Source organism: Sminthopsis crassicaudata, chromosome 2, assembly GCF_048593235.1.
Source record: "Sminthopsis crassicaudata isolate SCR6 chromosome 2, ASM4859323v1, whole genome shotgun sequence".
Lineage (NCBI taxonomy): Eukaryota > Metazoa > Chordata > Mammalia > Dasyuromorphia > Dasyuridae > Sminthopsis > Sminthopsis crassicaudata.
In genome coordinates this window covers 136,671,415-136,692,120 of record NC_133618.1, presented here as the reverse complement: position 1 = coordinate 136,692,120, position 20,706 = coordinate 136,671,415, and the positions used below count along the sequence as shown (strand labels likewise).

The 20,706-nt window shown below is 34.7% G+C and overlaps 1 protein-coding gene across 6 annotated transcripts in view; it reads left to right on the top strand.

Annotated features, from left to right (window-relative positions):
* KAT6A (lysine acetyltransferase 6A) overlaps window positions 1-20,706 on the top strand; it is a 146,863-nt gene that overhangs the window by 119,752 nt on the left and 6,405 nt on the right. For 4 of the 6 annotated variants that reach the window (XM_074287347.1, XM_074287348.1, XM_074287349.1 and 1 more), the window contains 4 exons: window positions 1,562-1,793; window positions 15,483-15,708; window positions 16,896-17,495; window positions 19,373-19,679. In XM_074287347.1, the coding sequence (XP_074143448.1) occupies window positions 1,562-1,793; window positions 15,483-15,708; window positions 16,896-17,495; window positions 19,373-19,679 (1,365 nt within the window). The remainder of the gene's footprint in view (window positions 1-1,561; window positions 1,794-15,482; window positions 15,709-16,895; window positions 17,496-19,372; window positions 19,680-20,706) is intronic. The other 2 variants (XM_074287350.1, XM_074287352.1) reach the window with 1 other exon arrangement.

Below are 20,706 nucleotides of genomic sequence, written 5' to 3'. Positions count from 1 at the left end.
AAAGTAATGCCAGTAACAGAACTATAGGACTCAAAGACTTGCTGATTTACATTTACCAAAGTTCCATGGTACTTTGGAAAATGTTGCATGCCTGTTAGGATTGTTGTTGTTGTTAAAATGTTCTGCCACATGGGAAAATATATATTACACCTTAATCATTTGTGAAATTTTAAATTTTAATTCACAGAAACTAAAACTGCAGATTAATGCTAAAAAGCCATGTTATTTATAAAGATATAATGTTACCTCAAATATAACAATACAATTTCATGAAATTGTTGTAATAGTTTAAAAAGTATCAGAAAATGTCATTCTACACTGGTAGTATTCTGACCCATATGGCCTGAGTGATTGTCAGAATAATAAAATAACCAGAGCTGAGTGATTTATCTTCACGAGCTAAGTTGGCAGTATCCCATACACAGAATATATTCAATAAATGCTTATTGAATTGAAAGACCATTTCATACATTTATGTGGCCCTTTTGTTATAATAGTATAATTATAAGATGATGAAAAGATACAATTAGTATAATTAGGTAGTAAATAAATGTATATTTGTAAAGACTAGAAGCAAACAGAGAAAAGCAGTGAAGAAAATGTACTAGTAAAAGACTTAGTGACTTAAGGTGATATAGCTTTAGTGGTATAAGAAATAACCTGTAAATGTAAATAGGGCTTTAGGTTGTAGGAGGTTCACAGTAAAAGATACGCTGTTTAGAAATCTCTTTGGAAGTTGTTCAGTTCATATTAGACTTGTCCAGTAATCTGGTCCAATTCTTATATTTTGTAGATGAGAGAACTGGATTAAAACAAAACAAAATCAGCAAACTCCAGACAACTCAGAAATCACTGATTTACCGCCTCCCCCCAAAACCCTTTCTTATTTGGAGAATCAAGTGGTTAGGAGCCTGAGTATAATTGAACCAGATGATCTTTTAGTTCTGAATGATCATCCTCTGATTCTGAATCCTCTAAATACTTCCCTTCCACTCTCTGTACACACTGGTAAAATCTTTTGTACTGTCCTTTCCTGGCCAGCAGGGATATATGATGATGAGCATTAAGTATTTCACTTTCCCTCTGTGTAAAGTGGAGATGACACTTATCATCTTAATTCATAGGAACAATGTAATCTTGATAAAGAGATTGCAAAGTTTTTAGTGTTTTTTTCTTCTTTTGTAATTTAAAACTAGCAACTATTGCCATCTAGTGGTCCTAGTGTGTACTTTACCCAACAACAGGCAATTTAATGGCTTATATAGCATCCTCATAGCATTTGAAAGCAGGATAGAAGCTTGACAGTCATTTGGTTCTAATATAGTATAACTTCAAAAACAGAACAAAAGGCGTGTTAATTTAGTCTTTTAATAAAATGCCCTGTTTTTTAAAACAATACTTACGAATAATACCCAATATTTTAAACAATGCTCTCAGCAAGTTATTTTACATTTAAAAACGGCTCACTTTTAGGACACTGTTGAATGTAGTGCCTAGTGATTAATATAGGTTCAATAACTGATGAACTATAGTTCTCATAAATTTGATTTTTTTTTTAAAGGTTATTTGTTGTCAAAGCGTGAAGGTCAAGCCGGATCTCCAGAGAAACCATTATCTGATTTAGGGCGTCTTTCCTATATGGCTTATTGGAAAAGTGTAATATTGGAGTGCCTTTATCATCAAAATGACAAGCAAATCAGCATTAAAAAATTAAGCAAATTGACTGGAATCTGCCCTCAAGACATCACTTCCACACTCCATCACTTACGAATGCTGGATTTCCGTAGTGACCAGTGAGTATACTATTTTCCTTCAGTTAGTGCTATGGTCATCATTAGTGATATGGCCAATGCTCTTACCAAATTCTTTTTTGCCCTCCATTCAACTACTCTACCAAAATTGTGCTCTTGGAGGGCATTAGTGGCCTCTTTACCAAAAACCTGTTTGCTTTTCCAACCTCTGTTCTTGACTTTTGAGGCATGTGATGTTGATTGCTCTTGTTTTCCTTAAAATTCTTTTGGGGCTTCTGAACCCTGGGTTTTCTTTGTTTTGCTCTTAGTAACGGAAAGAAGTCTGGAAGAGAGAAGACCTAGAGTTGAATCTTGTCTTTGCCGTCTATTCCTCTTGTAACTTTGGATAATTTGCTTTATCACTTTGGCCCTCAGCTTCTTCATCTGTAAAAAAGAGTAAGGGGAGGTGGTAACCTATAGCATCCCTTCTAGTTCTAAAACTAAGATTTTATACTTCTCTAAATTGCTAAGTCTTTGCTTTGGTTTGTTGTTGTTGTTGTTCCCTTCTCTCTTTACATTTTCAGATAACAACCATTTAAAACACTTCAATTATTACTTTTATATGGATGATTCTATGAATTTATTAGCTCTAATTTTAGTAACCAATTCCTCCAAATTCATATTGACATTTCCACTCATGTGTTGCTATTAATTTAGATTCAATATACTGATAATTCAATTCGACAGTCCCCTACCACACTCCACACCCTAATCTTAGTAAATTGGCTCTTCTTCTAGTACCCTATTTCTGTCAAATGAAACAACATTTTACTCATTCAAGGATCTCATTTAGTGACATTCTTGAATTTTCCTTTCTTAAAAATTTCTTGTATTTGTTTAGTTATAAAGTTCTATCTTTTCTTCCATTTAAATGTTTCTTTTATTTTTTCATCCTTCATTGATCTTTATGTGGAGTTCCAATATTTCTCTCATCAATTGTTAAAGTATCCCTGGTCATCTTTCTACTTTCATTCTCTTTGCTTTCTCTTCTCTCCTTCACTATGACACCAGATTAGTAATCTAAAATGTCATTTTCATTATGTCATTAAGCAGGGCTCACTTGCTCAGAAGCCTTCAGTAATTTCACACTACTTGTAGCATGAGCAGACGGCAGTGGCAACTTTTGTTATGTATCTCTGAGTTTAAAATGTTTTTTACATTTTTAAATAAAATAAAACAAAAAATGTAAAAATATGTAGCCTTATAAAAATAGATTATAGGGATTTGGGCTGCTTGTGGTAGTTTGCCAATTCCTGGTCAATAGGGTAAAGCTCAGAAATCTTGTTTGGCATTCAAGGCTCTACAGTTATGGTCCCAGCCCTGCCCTGTCCAAACTTATTTTCCACTAATCCCCAGCATAAACTTTTTTCTTCAAATACGTATTTTTTCACTCTTGCACAAAATATCATTCTCAATTCATTCTCCCAACCTTTGTTCATGGTGTTTCATATTGTTTCTCCCAATCTATGTTCATGTTGTTTCATATATTGTTTGGAAGGCCATCCCCTTCCTCTTTACCAGTATATAAATGTTAACCATTTTGTAGGGCCCCGCTCAAATTTCATTTTCTTGATAAAATTCTATTCTAGTTTATCTTGCTCACTCAAATTTAAGTTATTGTCTCTACAACTAATTTCGGCATTTAACCCATGTTACTTTATTTCCCATAATTATTTCTTGAGGGCAAAAATTGTTTCTAATTCTTTATACATTCTATAGCACTTAACACCTAATGGGAACTTAGCAGTTACTTGTTGAATTGATAACATTCAAATAATATTAAGATCGGCTACAATAGGCTTTTACAAGAACTTTTCTGCTACCAAATTATAAATGCTCTGGATTTTTAACTCTCAACTCATTTTTAAAATTAATTTTATAATTATAACATTTTTTGACAGTACATATGCGTAGGTAATTTTTTACAATATTATCCCTTGTACTCCTTTCTGTTCTGAATTTTTCCCCTCCTTCCCTCCTCCCCCTCCCCCTCCCCTAGATGGCAGGCATTCCCATACATATTAAATATTTTATAGTATATCCTAGGTACAATATATATGTGCAGAACCGGATTTTGTTGTTGTTGTTGTTGCAAAGGAAGAATTGGATTTGGAAGGTAAAAATAATCTGGGAAGAAAAACAAAAAATGCAAACAGTTTACACTCATTTCCCAGTTCCTTTTCTGGGGGTAGCTGATTCTGTCCATCATTGATCAATTGGAATTGGATTAGCTCTTCTCTATGTTGAAGATTTCCACTTCCATCAGCATACATCCTCATACAGTATCATTGTTGAAGTGTATAATGATCTCCTAGTTCTGCTCATTTCACTCAGCATCAGTTGATGTAAGTCTCTCCAAGCCTCTCTGCATTCATCCTGCTGGTCATTTCTTACAGAACAATAATATTCCATAACATTCATATACCATAATTTACCCAACCATTCTCCAATTGATGGGCATCCATTCAGTTTCCAGTTTCTAGCCACTACAAAAAGGGCTGCCACAAACACTTTGGCACATACAGGTCCCTTTCCCTTCTTTAGTATTTCCTTGGGATATAAGCCCAGTAGTAGTATGGCTGGGTCAAAGGGTATGCACAGTTTGATAACTTTTTGGTCATAACTCCAGATTGCTCTCCAGAATGGCTGGATTCTTTCACAACTCCACCAACAATGCATCAGTGTCCCAGTTTTCCCACAGCCCCTCCAACATTCATCATTATCTTTTCCTGTCATCTTAGCCAATCTGACAGGTGTGTAGTGGTATCTCAGAGTTGTCTTAATTTGCATTTCTCTGATCAACAGTGATTTGGACCACTCTTTCATATGAGTGGAAATAGTTTCAATTTCATCATCTGAAAATTGTCTGTTCATATCCTTTAACCATTTATCAATTAGAGAATGGCTTGATTTCTTATAAATTAGAGTCAATTCTCTGTATATTTTGGAGATGAGGCGTTTATCAGAACCTTTAACTGTAAAAATGTTTTCCCAATTTGTTACTTCCCTTCTAATCTTGCTTGCATTAGTTTTGTTTGTACAAAGGCTTTTTAATTTGATATAATCAAAATTTTCTATTTTGTGATCAATAATGGTCTCTAGTTCTCCTTTGGAAATAAATTCCTTCCTCCTCCACAAGTCTGAGAGGTAAACCATCCCATGTTCCTCTAATTTATTTATGATTTCGTTCTTTATGCCTAAATCATGGACCCATTTTGATCTTATCTTAGTATGTGGTGTTAAATGTGGGTCCATGCCTAGTTTCTGCCATAATAATTTCCAGTTTTCCCAGCAGTTTTTGTCAAATAATGAATTCTTATCCCAAAAGTTGGTATCTTTGGGTTTGTCAAACAATAGATTGCTATTTTTATTCACTATCTTGCCCTGTGAACCTAACCTATGCCACTGATCAACTAGTCTATTTCTTAGCCAATACCAAATGGTTTTGGTGACTGCTGCTTTATAATACAGTTCTAGATCAGATACAGCTAGACCACCTTCATTTAATTTTTTTTTTTTTATTACTTCCCTTGAAATTCTCAACCTTTTGTTGTTCCATATGAATTCTGTTGTTATTTTTTTCTAGGTCATTAAAATAGTTTCTTGGGAGTCTGATTGGTATAGCACTAAATAAATAGATTAGTTTAGGGAGTATTGTCATCTTAATTATATTCGCTCGGCCTATCCAAGAGCACTGAATGTCTTTCCAGTTATTCAAATCTGACTTTATTTTTGTGACAAGTGTTTTGTAATTTTGTTCATATAATTCCTGACTTTCCTCTGGTAGATATATTCCCAAATATTTTATACTATCAACCGTTATTTTGAATGGAATTTCTCTTTTTATCTCTTGCTGTTGGATTGTGTTGGTAATGTATAAAAATGCTGAGGATTTATGTGGATTTATTTTGTATCCTGCAACTTTGCTAAAATTCTGAATTATTTTTAATAGCTTTTTAGCAGAGTCTTTGGGGTTCTCTAAGTATACCATCATGTCATCTGCAGAGAGTGAATGCTCAACTCTTAAAATGCCTTTTTTTTTTTTTTAAACTGTCCTGTGTGACAAAATGCGAAGTACACATACACTTTTACAGTATACAGAAATGGCTACCTTAAGAAAAAGTCCTTGTGCCATGTGATTGTTTGAGTTGAGTAGTTGCTTCCTTTCCCACTCCCACCCTTTTTCTTTTTTTCTTTTAAATTATATTTTGATGTGATTTTTTTTCCCCAGTGTTTGCAAAACCCTGCCTTCTTTACAACCCTCCCCCTCAACTCTCCCCAGAGAACAAAAGAAAAATAAAGCCTGTATTAAAAATGTGCATAGTCAAGCAAAAAACATTTCTGTACTGACCATGTTAAAAAATGTATATTATTTTCACTTAGAATCTTTAATTGCTTTGTTAGGATGTGGGGTAGCTTGTGGTTGCTCATCACAATAATCAGTTATTAAGTTTTTCAAAGTTAATTTGTCTTTATGATATTGCTGTCATTGTATTAGTAGTTCTTCTGATTCTGTTGCTCTATATTAATTCATGCCAGTTTTTAGATTTCTCTGAAGTTATCCCTTTCATTATTTCTTATAGCATAATTGTATTCTATCACATAGCTTATTCAGCCTTTCCCCAACTTTTTGGGTAGCTTCTTGCCCACCTCAAAAAGAGCTATAAGTATTTTTGTGCACATTTTTAGAATTTGTTTTATTCCTTTAATGTACTTTCCTAATACATTATACCTTCTGTCCTCCTTTTTCTCCCATTTCCCTTCTGAGTGAAATATATTTTTGTATTTAACGCTTATGTGTATATATGTATTCTCTTCTCTAAGTGTCAATTGCTCCTCCCTTTCTCTTTATTTAGTTAGATGCCTGTTTGCTCAACCTGAGTAACTTTCCCTAACGTTTTCTGTTTCTTTTCCCTATTATGTGTTCCTCTTGACTTCTTTCCATTCTTAAGATCCTTAAAACACAAAAAAAATTACTTAGAAGTCTTGTCTAATTAGACTCCCTATGTGAATCCAGATTAATACAGGGTTTAAAAGGGGATACATGTAATTTCTCCACATTTGAATGTACACAGTTTATATTGTTTTGTCTCTTTTGACTTGATTTAAGTTTACCTTTTTATGTTTCAATTCCTGTGTTTGAAGAGTTTCTACAGAATTCTGATCTTTTCATTGAGAATATCTGGAAGTCCTCTGTTTCTTAAAAACTTTTTCACCCTAGAGCAATTCTCAGTTTTATTAGAGAAGTTGTTCTTGGTTGTAAACCTTATATCCTTTGCCTCCTAGAATATCACCAAGTTCTCAGTGATAGACTAAATCATGATTCCTTGGTATTTGAATTCTTATATTTCTGATTGCTTATAATATTTTTCTTTGACTTGGAAGGTCCTGGATTATGAATCCCCAGAATTTTTCAGAAATTTTTTTTTTCATTTTGGAGTTTCTTTTAAGAAGTGATCATTTTATTCTTTTTATTTCCACTTTACCCTTAGGTTCTAAGAAGTCTAGGCAGTTTCCTTTTTAAATTTCTTGAAATACGATGACTGGATTCATTAAGTCTTTTATAATTGGTCTTTAGTATTTGTATTTCTCCTGGATGTTATATATCAAATTTTCCCTTAAGTTTTACTATTTTTGTTACAGATAAAGACTTTTACTTCATTAAATGTTCTTTTTTTTCTTTAGGATTATAGTTAACTTTATTGGGTAAGTTATCCTTGGGTGGTAACCTAACCCCAGCTGTTTTGCTCTATGAAATATAATATTCCAAGACCTATGGTCTTTCAACATAGTAGCGGTTAGGTCTTGTGTAATCCTTATTATAGTTCCATCATATTTAAATAGATGTTGTTGTTTTTCTTCTTGCTTCCAAAAGTTTTTCCTTAACCTAGGAGTTTTGAAACTTGATTTGAAAACTTGTACCTGGGATCTCTTTGAGGTGGTGATCATTGGATTTTTTCTATTTCTGCTTTGCCTTCTTGTTCTAGAACTCCAAGATAATTTTCCTTGATACTTTCTTTTAATATTGTATAAAATTATTTTTCTAATTGTAATTTTTTAGTGTGGCTGCTTATTGTTTCTCCATCTGCTCTGCAGATCAGCTGTTTTTCTGATGAGATGTTATCTATGGTTGTATTCTTTCTCCTTTGCTTAGTCATTTTTATTTATTTTTAAAAATTTAGTTTTTAGCAGCTATTCATGTAATCTAGTTCTAGATCTGAGGTATGGGGAATGATGCTGTAAGTCTCAGGTTCTTGTTACTGTTATTTTCTGAGTCTGTCTTGGAATTCAGCCTTGGACTCTTCTTTATATTCCTAAGCCGAGGCTAGGGCTCCCAGTCACAGTTTTGCAAATGATCATCCTCCTTGCAGTATCTCAGATGGCTGCAAACTACAGCTGTCTTCTCTGCCCTGGGACTAGAAACTAGGGACTCTGCTCTCCTGTAAGTGCCTACAGCCAACAGCTATTGCTGTTACAGTTGCATTTACTGAAAGTGTGCTAGCTCCCCCTCATCTCTGCTACTGCAGCCAACATAATTGTGCTTAGTGCCCCTAGACAGTGAAAGAGCCTTTAGTTTTCCCCTACTCAGTCATCAAAAACCCCATACTGTGAGATGAAAGTTTCTAAAGCTTGTGGTTACTTCCAACCCCAGTTGCTTTCCAGAGCTTATTGATTGTACAGGGCCAGCCTTGGAGGTGTTTGCACTTCAGTCAGGCTGAACTTCTGCCCTAGAGGTGGGATCTTTCCTGCAATCTTCTCAAGTTATTTTACAAAAATTGCTTATTCCTAATTTTTGTGTATTTCTGCGATTCTATATTCTCTCTGAGGCAGTGCTCTTTTTTTGTGGAGAAAATTTGGAAAGCTGAAAGTTTTCTGACCTACTTCACTATCTTGCCATAATCTTTTCTAATACATTAATTCTTTAATTTCTTCTCCATGATCTCTCTTCTTGATCAATTGTTTTTACTTTGGGTTAAACTATGAAATTCCTTATATTTGCTTTTATATTTTTACCCCATCTTTTGACTTTGCTTTAATATTTCTTGTGTGTGTGTGTGTGTGTGTTTTTTTTTTTTTTTTTTTTTTTTTTTTTTTTTAGGAGCATTTGATTTCTTCTGTTGACTTATTCTAATTTTTAGAAAGTTTCTTGCCTGGGCAGGATTTTATACATGTTATGCCAAGCTGTTAATTCCCTTTGCAGTTCTTTCTTCCATAGCTCTCATTTCTTTTCCATTTTTTTCCCTCAAATACTCTCATTTAATTTATAAAAAATATTATAAAATTTTTGTTTCAACTTTTCTAAGACTCCTTGTTGAACTTGTTCCCAAATTTTTTTTTTGAGACGGTTCTAGATGGTTCTAGACTCTACATGAGTCACTCTCTTCTTCCATGTTTGTATTTTGAGTATCTCTGCCACCATAATAATAGCTCTTTAGAGTAGGATTATTTTTGTTTGTTTGTTTGCTCATTCTTCCAGCCTGCTACCTAACTTTGAACTTCAACTTAGTACTGCATATTTTTAGAGGGAAGATTTTTTGGGGGTAATGAGTGTTATATTATTCCAGGATTCTAGGTGTGGGCTGGAGACCTACAAGCTTTTAGTATTCTTACCTAAAAGGATCTGATCACTAACCCCCGTTCAGAACTTTGCTAGTTTCTGACCTGAACTAAAAGTTGAGCAGTGGTTTTACGAGTTTATTACTCCATTTGGAGTTTCAGTAGACTGCTGCTTGACAGAAGCTTTTTGGTTGTTGTTGTTGAGTGACAAAACTTCAGGCTTTTCTTTGTTCTGGGATTCCTGTCCTGATTATTATTCGGTAAGTTTCAAAGTAAACAAGATTCTGGATCTGAAATCCTTTTCTTCTTTTGAAGTCTTAAGGCACACCACAACTGCTAGTTTCTGAACTTACTCATTTATTGGTATATTGCCCAAAATCTTTTTACTCAAGAATGCTATCTTTTGGGAACACATCCCCTTCTCAGTTTATCCTAGATCTGTGACTTGAAAACTGGGTAGTAGGTCCCAAAACTATCTGTTGATAACTTTTACTGTATTCTATATACAGTACTCCAGTATAAGTCTGGAAATTCCTTTTGCCCCATATACAGCTTCTCCCTTTGCATTGGAGTTCTCCCTGCATACTCTGGGACTTGTGGCCAGTTCTTGTCCCCTGTGTCTGCAGACCTTTCAGTCTGTCTCCTTATGTTCTTCACTTCACTTCTATACACCTTTGGACTTGTCCATTATATGCTCCAGAATCCCATTGTCCTGCTAGATCACATAGCCCCTGGGACTTAGATTGCATTCTGGCCCTCTGACTTGGTAGCTCTGTGATTGGAATATATATATAGCACTTTTCCCCAGATCCTCCATTTAATAAGGGCTGTTAAAGGCTATCTATCTCTTCAGTTTCCATCCAGCTATCTATCTTTGGATTTTTCTATCAAGTCCCTATTCTCAAACCTCTTCTTAGCTTCCTTTTACTTGTTGTTTTCTCCCACCAGATTATAAGGGTAGGGACTCTCTTTTTTTTAAATATCTGTATCCTCATAATAGGCATTTAAATACATGTTTATTGACTGACTGACTATGTTGACCTAGGCTGAAAAGAATGATTCTCAATGACTTCCCCCCCCACACACACACAATCTATCAGGATTTGGTATAGTACATTTTCTAGTGCCGTTTCTTTTTTTTTCCTTCAGGAGTAGGACAGCCTTGCTGCACTTCTTCTTACCCTGTTATCTTTTTTTTTTTTTTAATGTCCTGTTAATAATTATATCTCTTTTTGCATCCTTCAAGCATGGCAATTTTTGCCATAAATACATAAAAACCATAATTTTGTTTCATAAAGCTATGCATCTTGTTTTTCTTTTTCAGGCCCATGGTGGTTCCTTAACACATTGGTATTTTGAGTATTTTATTATTTCTTCAGTAGGAGTCTTCCGTATTTATTTTGCCAATACACAAGCATTTATTAAGTGTCTACCATTTGGCAGGGACCGTACTAAGTGATGAGGGTACTAAATCAAAGATTAAAATAATCCCCATTCAAAAAGAGTTTATTTCCTAATAGGGAAGACAAATATAAAACTTACCTCCACCCCCAAATAAATAAAAAGTAGTTAAAGAGAACATATTTTTGGTAGGGAAAGTTCTAGCAGTTGGGGGCATCAGGAAAGGCTTCATGTATATGACAGTACTTTAGTTGTGTCTTAAAAGAAATTAGGAGTTCTCAGAGGTAGAGATAAGCAGAAGCATTCTAATGACTTGAGATGACTTGAGTACAAAGACAAGGAAATGGGACATATGTAGTATAATAGAAGAGAATTAGAGCAGGCCAATTAACTTGGTTGCAGAGGAAGGGAGAAGATGCAGTGTCAAATGCATCTGGAAAGAAAGGTTGGGGCCGGGTTATGAAGAGCCTTAAAAATGAATCCAAGAATTATATATTATATGGTAATGGTATGGTATATAAGAGAATTATGAGACCAAAAAGTTTAAGAACTGCAGTTCTTAAACTTTTTGGTCTCATAATTCTTTTATAATCTTAAAAATTATTGAGAACCTTTTCATACTCTTAAAAAATAATTGAGGATTCCAAAGGACTTTTATTTTTGTCTTTGTTATATTAGAATTTAAAACTGAAAAGATTTTTAAATGATAATAATCCCATTACTTACTAACACACATACACACACACACACACACACACACACACACACACACACACACACACACACACACACACACAAATTTCCCCCTGAGGCAAGTGGGATTAAGTGTTGGGCCCAGGGTCACACAGCTAGGAAGTGTTAAGTATCTGAAATCAAATTTGAACTCAGGTCCTCCTGACTTTAGGGCTGTTGCTGTATATAATGTCTGGCCTAATAGCTGAATTTTCATATTTGCTTCTATATTCAGTCTAGGGTGGTATGTTGTTTTGGTTGAAGCATATGAAGAAAATCTGACCTCAGACACATGTATGAGGGAGGGCATTAGTAGACAAATAATGTTTTTATATTATTGTGAAATTATATGAATTAAATTATATTATAAAAATAGCTTTGACTTCATGGACTCCCTGAGTGGGCTGCTCAGACCACACATTGAGAACCACTATCCTAGAGGCAATAGAAAAAAGCTGGATTTGAGTAGGAGACTGACATAGTCAGATTTGTTTTAAGTAAAATCATATGGTAGCAGTCCTTAGGATAGCCTGGAGTAGGGAAAGACTGGTGGCAGGAAGACCAGGTAAAAGGCTTTTGCCATTATCTTGGTAAAAAGTGATAGGGTAGCTTTGTGAGTGGAGAAAAAGAGTTGAATTTGGGAGATGTCAGTAGAGGTACAAATGTCAAGATTTAGCAGCTGATTTCATATATATATATATATATATATATATATATATATATATATGAAATGAGGGAGAATGAGTACAAACCTGGACTAGTGGTATCTTTAACAGAAATAGGAAAGTTTAAAAGAGGAAGGAAAGTATTTTAGACGAGAATAATGATAGCAATAACATTTATAAGTGTGCAAGTCATTTTACATGTAATTCATAAAGATAATTAATTTTTTTGGACATAATGAGTTTGTGTTGTCTCTGGGACATCTGATGTGAAATGTCCAACAGGCTATTGGGGTGGCAGGACTGACTCTTAGGAAAGAGACTAGGATTGCATATAGAGATGTGAGAATCATCTACATAAAGATGATATATCCTTAGGAAGTAATGAGGTCACCAAGAGAAAATGGAAAGAAGAGAAAAGGTTTTATTTAGTATAGAACCTTGGGAAATTCTCAGTTAAGGGTTATAATGACTGAAGAAAAAGAAAAAAAGATTATAATGACTCCAGGAAAAAGAAGACTGAGAAAGTATAGTCACATAGCAGTTGAGATTTAGAAAGAGAAGACTAGGAGAAAATAAGGTCATGAAATCCCATAGAATAGAGAGTATGTTGGAGGGAGAAGGTGGTCAGAAGTATCAAATAACAATAGTTAACACTTATATAGTATTTGTTTGTAAGTAACTTTAAAAATTTTTTATTTAATCTTCACTGTGCCATCTAGCTGTCCTCTGACAGAATAGATAGACTAAGAAGGATGAGAACTGAAAAAGACTGGAAGATTTGGTGATTTAAGACATTATTGGTAACTTTGGAGAGAGTAGTTTCATTTAAATGATGTGATGGAAAAATAGATTGCCAAGAGTTGAGTAAGATAGAGAAGAAAAAATGGGAACAGAGTGGAGAGAGAGGTTTTAAAAATTGTCTGAGAACTCTGAGGTACCACTTCACACCTCTTCAATTGACTTAAGATGACAAGAAAGGATAATTAAGGCAAAGTGTTGGAGGGAATGTGAGAGAATTGGGACACTAATACATTGTGGGTGGAGTTGTGAACTGATCCAACTATTCTGGAGAGCAATTTGGAACTATGCCCAAAGGGCCATTAAACTGTGCAAACTCTGTGATCCAGAAGTGACTCTACTGGGCCTGTATCCTAGAAAGATCATAAAAAAGGGAAAAGGACCTACATGTGCAAAAATGTTTGTGACATCCCTTTTCGAAATAGCAAGGAACTGGAAACTGATTGGATGCCCATTGATTGGAGAATGGCTGTCTGAATAAGTTTTGATGTATGAATGCTATGGAATATTAATGTTTTATAAAAAACGATCAGCAAGATGATTTCAGAGAGGCTTGGGGAGACTTACAGGAATGGAAGCTAGGTGAGGTGAGTAGAACCAAAAGAACATTGTACCTAGCAACAAGATTATATGAGGATCAATTACGATGGATGTGGCTTTTTTCAACAATGAGGTCATTCAGGCCAGTTCCAATAGACTTATGATGGGGGAGAGAGCCATCTTCATCCAGAAGGAGAATGGTGGGAACTGAATATGAATCACACATAGTATTTTCAGTGTTTTGTTGTTGTTGTTTGCTTACTTGTTTTTACTTTCTCATTTTTTCCCCCTTTTGATCTAATTTTTCTTGTGCAGCATGATAAATGTAGAAATATGGTTAGAAGAATTGCACATGTTTAACCTATCTATATTGGATTACTTGTCTTGGAAAGAGGAGAAGTAGGGAGGGAGGGAGAAAAATATGGAAAGGGAGGGAGGGAGAAAAATATGGAACACAAGGTTTTGTAAGAGTGGATTTTAAAAATAATTATTTAAGAAAAAAAAAAAAGATAGACCCAGAATAGTGCAAGTTTTAAGAACAGATTAGCTTCCTTTAATTTCACTGTCTAAATTGTAAGGGTTTTTGTTAGAGCTAAAAAGAACTTTAGGATTCAACCTTTGATTAGTGCCTTAATATTATTGCTTTTTTGAAAACAAGAGCTCCTCAATTACAACTCCATTTAAAAAAAAAAAAAAAAGCCAGAACTTAGAAGGCACATTAGGGGAAAAAATTTGTCTGAGAAAGGGGGAAGCTACAGGATTTTAAAGGCATGGTAGAAGGATGAGGGAGAGACTTTTGAGCATCCTTAAAAACTCATATCAAAATCAAATGATCTTAATTAGAGAAAGAAGAGGAGATGTAGGAAACTTGAGATGGAAAGGGCAGGTTTGGAAGTTTCTGTCTGAAGTGAGAGAGGGAATCAATTAGGGAGCAATAAAAAGAATATGCTGAATTGAGGGCGCAGGTGAAGTTGGGAAACTTGAATTTATAATGTATTTGGTTAGCATGATTGTAAGACTTCCTTTGGCTTTATTGGACATTCTTAATAGTAGTAGGGGAGATAGACAGTAGAAGTAATCCAGCACTTCTAAATACACAAACCTCAATATTTTTGACGAGATAAATTGCAATTATTGTACCTTAAAAACCTTTGTTAGGATTTTGCTGAGTTCTTAATCCTTTTGAATTGACTGATTTTTATACATGAACTGAGTCCTAACTGCCTTCCCATCGTTTAAGGTACTAGTAGTCAATTTATCAATGTTTACTCAGTTATAGGAAATTTTACTAAACCTCATTATAATTTTATCATAACATTTCTTCATACCAGTTTATAGTTTTCTGCCTTAGATACTGTCTTATCACTTATGTGATTATAAGTTTCTCAAGGACAGAGACTGTTTTATTTTTCTTGGTTAAATTGTTAAAATAAAAACCTATTAGTATGATAATCTCTATTCAACTGGCAACATTGATTGTCTGCTTTATGAAAGATACCTTTTTAAGTTCTGACAATGAAGAGAAGTATAAGATGTGGTTTGTATCTCAAAGTGCTTACACTCCTTGGAATTTTGGGGAGAGAAAATAGAAACATAAAAGTTAGTTAGCATTATAAATGGAGATAATATGGGTCACAAGGTCATATGAAAAGGTCATGCTGAATGTGAAAACATTAAGTGTTGGGGTATTCTGAGAAGTAGAAGCAGGAGTGCTTGAGGGTGAGTCTTGAAGAATGAGGAGGTTGTAGATTGGTAAAGCAGGGAAGGTGAGAAAATGTGAACAAGACTTGCAAGGCTTTTTGAGGGTGGGGAGGAACCTTCCTCTAGGCCTCTTCTTGGGCTTCTCATTTGCTGGCTGTACCTTTCTTTACAGAGTAGAATGTGTGGAACCTTCATCATTATTATCATCATCATCATCACCATCTACATTTCTTTGTAGTCAGAGTATTTATAGTTCTGTCTTCATTATGTGTAGCCCACACATCATTGACTACTATAGACTTTTTTCTGATTACAGATTTGTGATTATCCGCCGGGAAAAACTGATCCAGGATCATATGGCAAAGCTCCAAGTGAATCTGAGACCTGTAGATGTAGATCCTGAATGTTTGCGTTGGACTCCTGTCATTGTCTCCAATTCTGTAGTCTCAGAGGAAGAGGAAGAAGATGCAGAGGAAGGAGAAAATGAAGAGCAGCAGTGCCAGGAAAAGGAACTGGATTCCAGTGTAAGGATATAAGTAAAGGTTCTTCTTTCCCCTCCATTGTCCTCTCCTCCCTTCATGGTCAAAAGCATCTTTAGAGACATTGTTATATGGGAAAGCATACTGCATTTGGAATTTGAGGACTTGGGTTCAAATCCTATGTTTGTCACAATTTGCTTATCTGTAAAATGCAAGAGAGGGAAAATAAATGGCTTCCATAGCCTCTTTCAGCTCCTAATCTGTGATTCTATGATATGTTTTGAATTGCCATCAGTGTTAGTATTATCATAATATGAGATTTCATAATTTATTTTGTCATTGTCTACCCAGCAAAGCTGATTTGCACATTGAATAATTTAATAGCAGAACATTTAGGAAGATTTGTTTGGTATAGTTAGGAAAAAAAAAAAAAAGAGCACTGAATTTTAAATCACAAAATGTGACTTCAGATCTTACCCTCAGCCTCTTACTGAGAATTTGGCCAAATCACTTCATCTCTCTGGGTGTCTGTTTCTTCATCTGTAAAAAGAAAGGGTTGAAAAGGAAGATTTTTAAGGTTTCTTCCAACTCTAAGTCTATGATCTCATGATCTGTATTTTGTTATTCTTGGCTACTGTGAATAGTATCAAAATGAACATAATGTGTTTCTTATAGAGATTTCATTTTATAATTATAAGTAAACACCTAATTTCTGAGCAATAGAAATCACTTTGGTAATTAAAGAAAATATTATAAATCTGAAAATCAGGCATAATGAAATTGGATCAATTTCTCTTGAAGTGACTGTAAAATAAACTGATGAAAGTGTGTGTGTGTGTGTGTGTGTGTGTGTGTGTGTGTGTGTGTGTGTGTGTGTGTGTATGTGTGCGCGCCTGTGTGTATGCATCCATAGGTAGATCATGTGGTTGTCTTAAATATTTTCTTGTTAAAAAGTTTCATTTTCTGGATTTTTAAATATTAAATATTACATCATATATTACACAGAAAATCTTTTCAGTTCTCTGTACTTATGGATGCATTTTTAGTCACTTCTGGATATTAAATATCTATTTAAAAAAGATAGCTGTTATTTTTTTTTCCCTTAATAGCTTGTTTAATTTGTTTTCTTCTTTTCTTAACAGTTAGTCTTAGCACCTAAAATTCTGGAAGAGATAGGTACAACCTGTAGGATACTGAAAAAACTAACGAAATTTTTTTTCTTTTGGAATCAGATGTCAAAGTCAGTGTCTTGGGAGAAAAAAGAAGATTCTTATTCAATAGAGAATGAAAAGAAACCAGATATTATTGCACCAGCTAATTCTACACGACTAAACAAGGAAGTTCTTCCCCTAGATAGTCTTCCAGCAAATAGTCAACCATCTCGGAGAGGCCGATGGGGACGAAAGAACAAAAAAGTCCGAGAGCCTTTTAGTGAGAAAGATTCTAAACTTCCCTTGGAAGAAACACCATCGGTTCCTCGGGGAAGATATGGTGAATGTGAAGAAAAATCTGAAGCCTCCCAGGAACAGTTCACTGAGAGTGAAGAGCATTCAACAGCTTTAGAGGGGCGGTTTGGGAAAGATGAAAAACCAGAAGTCCCCAAAAGACGACTAAATGAAAATGTAGAGATATGGCGAGGACCACTGAAAAAAAGTCCAGAGCCCCTCAAATGCAGATTATCGGAAGGGAGTGATCGACTGCCTCACCGGTATAATGATGGAGACAGAGCCATTTTGAGGGGCTTTAGTGAGAGTAGTGAAGAGGAAGAAGAACCTGAGAGTCCTCGGTCAAATTCACCACCTGTGCTTACTAAACCCACATTAAAACGAAAGGTATAGTGCATCATATTTCCAGTCTTCTAATTCCAGTCAACTTAAATTGTGGGTTTACCTCGTCCTGTAATATTGCAGGAGCTAAAGCATAATGTTTGTTGCTTTTGTCTATAAAAGTACATGCAGTTATCTCATTATAGCCATTACTGGATCCTTCAGACACAAATTTGATATGTATGTCACTGATGGATAAAGAAAATATTCCTCATAACCTTCAAGAATTGGCTGAAGGGTTATGGGCTTAGATTTTTGGTTTGAGATTTAAACCATGATTGCAGAAGATTTGAAACACTTTTATTCTCTTAAGTTTGCAAAGATGGTATAGAGGTGTTTATGATGAGACAGTGGAACCAGGTGTTGAGTTAGGAGGAAACTTGGGTAGGGCTTTTCTACAGGGATCTTCAAGAGGGTAGTAGTATGGCTCTGCTATTGGGGCCCATTTCCCTCCTCCCCCCCACCAGAGTTGTTTTTATTGTTTCCCTTCCCTCAAATGTTTTGGTTCAAGTTTATTTAATAGATCTTTTTTTCTGAACAATGATGAATGATAGTAACATTGGCAAAGGTTAAAGGCAGGTATTGAGGTAAGTGTATTTTAGGCAGTTTTGTGATAGAAGTGTCACCTAGAGCCTGATGTAAGCTAAAATGTTTTCACCTCTAGTGGCCATAAGTTGCTAGACATGTTGTAGTTGGATGTCTGGTTCAAGACTAGGATACTAGATTCAATCTTAGGCCCTCTCCATTTCATAATCATGTGATTTTTTTTTTTTTTTTTTTTTTTTAGTAATGGACATTTTCACAGTATTTGACAATTACGTTTTCCAGTAGGAGGACTAAAATGGAAATTAAAGGAATTAAGTTCTGATTCTGGCTTGGTGGTTAACTACATGATCACAAATTTATAAGTTCTCATATCTTATTGTACTTTCTGTAACTTGGAAGAAATAATCTATATTGTTTCTGTCCCACAGAAGTTCATTAAAAGGCTTTATAAATAAGATAATGTATAATGCATTTTGAGGGTCTTAATAAAACAACACTAAATAAATTAGAATATCAGTAATTTCTTGTCACTGTACTATCAGAATCATTTTTTAGTTAATGTGTTTTGTGACACATTTAATAAAACAAAATTGCCTTTATTTCCAAATAGCTTCGTTATCACTGAGTGTATAAATTTCAAATTTAGTATTTCTGTGCTATGTTGCCTTTTTTCTAGCACACCTTTCTTGTTACAAAATCTCTAGAAGATTTATACTGATGTTCTGTTAACCTTTTTCTTTCTTTCTTTCTTTCTTTTTTCTTTTTCCTGTTAACCTTCTTAAGTTCTTTGAGGCAAATTTTTTTTTTGTCCTCATTTGACTCTTAAGACATGGAAAAAAGTTGTACATTACTTCGAGGGAGAGAGAAAGTTATTTCAGTATTGAATGTCTCTTTCCATTTCCCAGGATATTCTTCCCTTCCTCAAATAGACTGAAGAAAAGTAAATGAATCTTATCTAATCTTTGTGAAAATTACATGAGATAACATGTAAAGAACTTTACTTACAAACCTTTAAATTTCATTATAAGTGCCAGTTTTAATCTATCTTAATTGCCTTTTACCTCTGTTCACAGTAATATTACATGTACAGTATTTAACTAGGGAAAATTTCATACATATTAGCTACATCTAGTGGTAAACATTTAATGTGCTGCTTGCTCTCCCTTCCCCCCCCCACCAAGTCCCATATGTCTGAATACTGTGAAATTGGGGGCAAAAACACTTCAGTAACCAGCAGAAAAATGAAAATACTCTGTTCATAAAATTGTCTCGCTTTTAGTTCTATTAGTTTCATTTTATTGAGGATACTAAAAGAAAATTCTTTATTTTGAAAATAGAAACCAATTCTTCACCGGAGAAGGAGAGTCCGAAAGCGAAAACACCACAATAGCAGTGTGGTCACAGAAACTATCTCTGAGACCACAGAAGTGTTAGATGAACCCTTTGAGGATTCCGACTCTGAGAGGCCAATGCCAAGATTAGAACCTACATTTGAAATTGATGAAGAGGAGGAAGAAGAGGATGAAAATGAACTGTTTCCCAGAGGATACTTTCATTGTTTACCCTCCCAGGAGGTCCTTAGGCATCGATCTTCTTCTAAGAGGAAGTCTAAAGATATAGAGGAAGAATCAGATGATGCTGATGGTATGTGTCATAGGACTTTTTAATTGTCCATTATTGTAATTCAGAATATATAATCATCTTTAAAGAATTTTAAAGAAACCTCACAATCCTGGCTTTGTTACTAAGTTCATAAAAGTAAGACTTTGGAGACCCTCTGATGTTTCTATTTAGACATTCTTTAATCTCTTAAAAATACAAGTATGCTCTTTGTACATTTTTCTTTAATGGACAGCTAGGTAACTCATATATAGAGTATTGGGCCTGGAGATAGGAAGACCCATCTTACTGAATTCCAGTCTGACCTCAGACACTTACTGGCTTGGGATACCCTAGGCAAAGCATTTAACTTGGTTAGCCTCAATTTCCTTGTCTGTAAAGTGGTCTGGAGAAGGAAATAGCAAACCATTCCAGTATTTCTGCCCAAAAAAACCCAGCACCCTTATGAGATCACAGAGTCTGACATGACTGAAAGATGATTTAATGGCAGTAACATTTTAAACATATCTTTCACTGTCCATTGAGCACATCTTCCTCCATTTAGCAGGCAGAAGGTACATGTGCATATGTGTACGCACACATACACACATTTCATACTGTGGGTACTTTATCAATTTTGTTTCAGTAAAACTTATACCAAGATATTTCTGGAAAAGTGTAAAGTCAAGAAACTATGAGGTAATAAGGATTATGATGCTAAAAAATTCATGCAGGTAAAAAAAAAAAAATCTTATACAGAAAAATGAAGCTTTGGCTGATTCATTGCCTAAATTGCAGATTTAGTTTAAGATAAAGAGAACTTGAAAATAGTAAAACTCGGGTTATTTTGTATCTTTCTAAAGCTTATGACAGATTCAACCATGTCATTCTTCTGCTCAGTAAACTCCAAGGACTTCCTTTCATCTCTACTGTCAATTACAAAATCTTTGATTTGGCATTCAAAACTCTTTATAAGCTAGTCCCTTCATACTTTTCCAGTCTTCTTGTACTTACTTCTTACCAGATAGTCTTCAGTCCAATGACATTAGCCTCCTGGCTTTTCCATGGACAA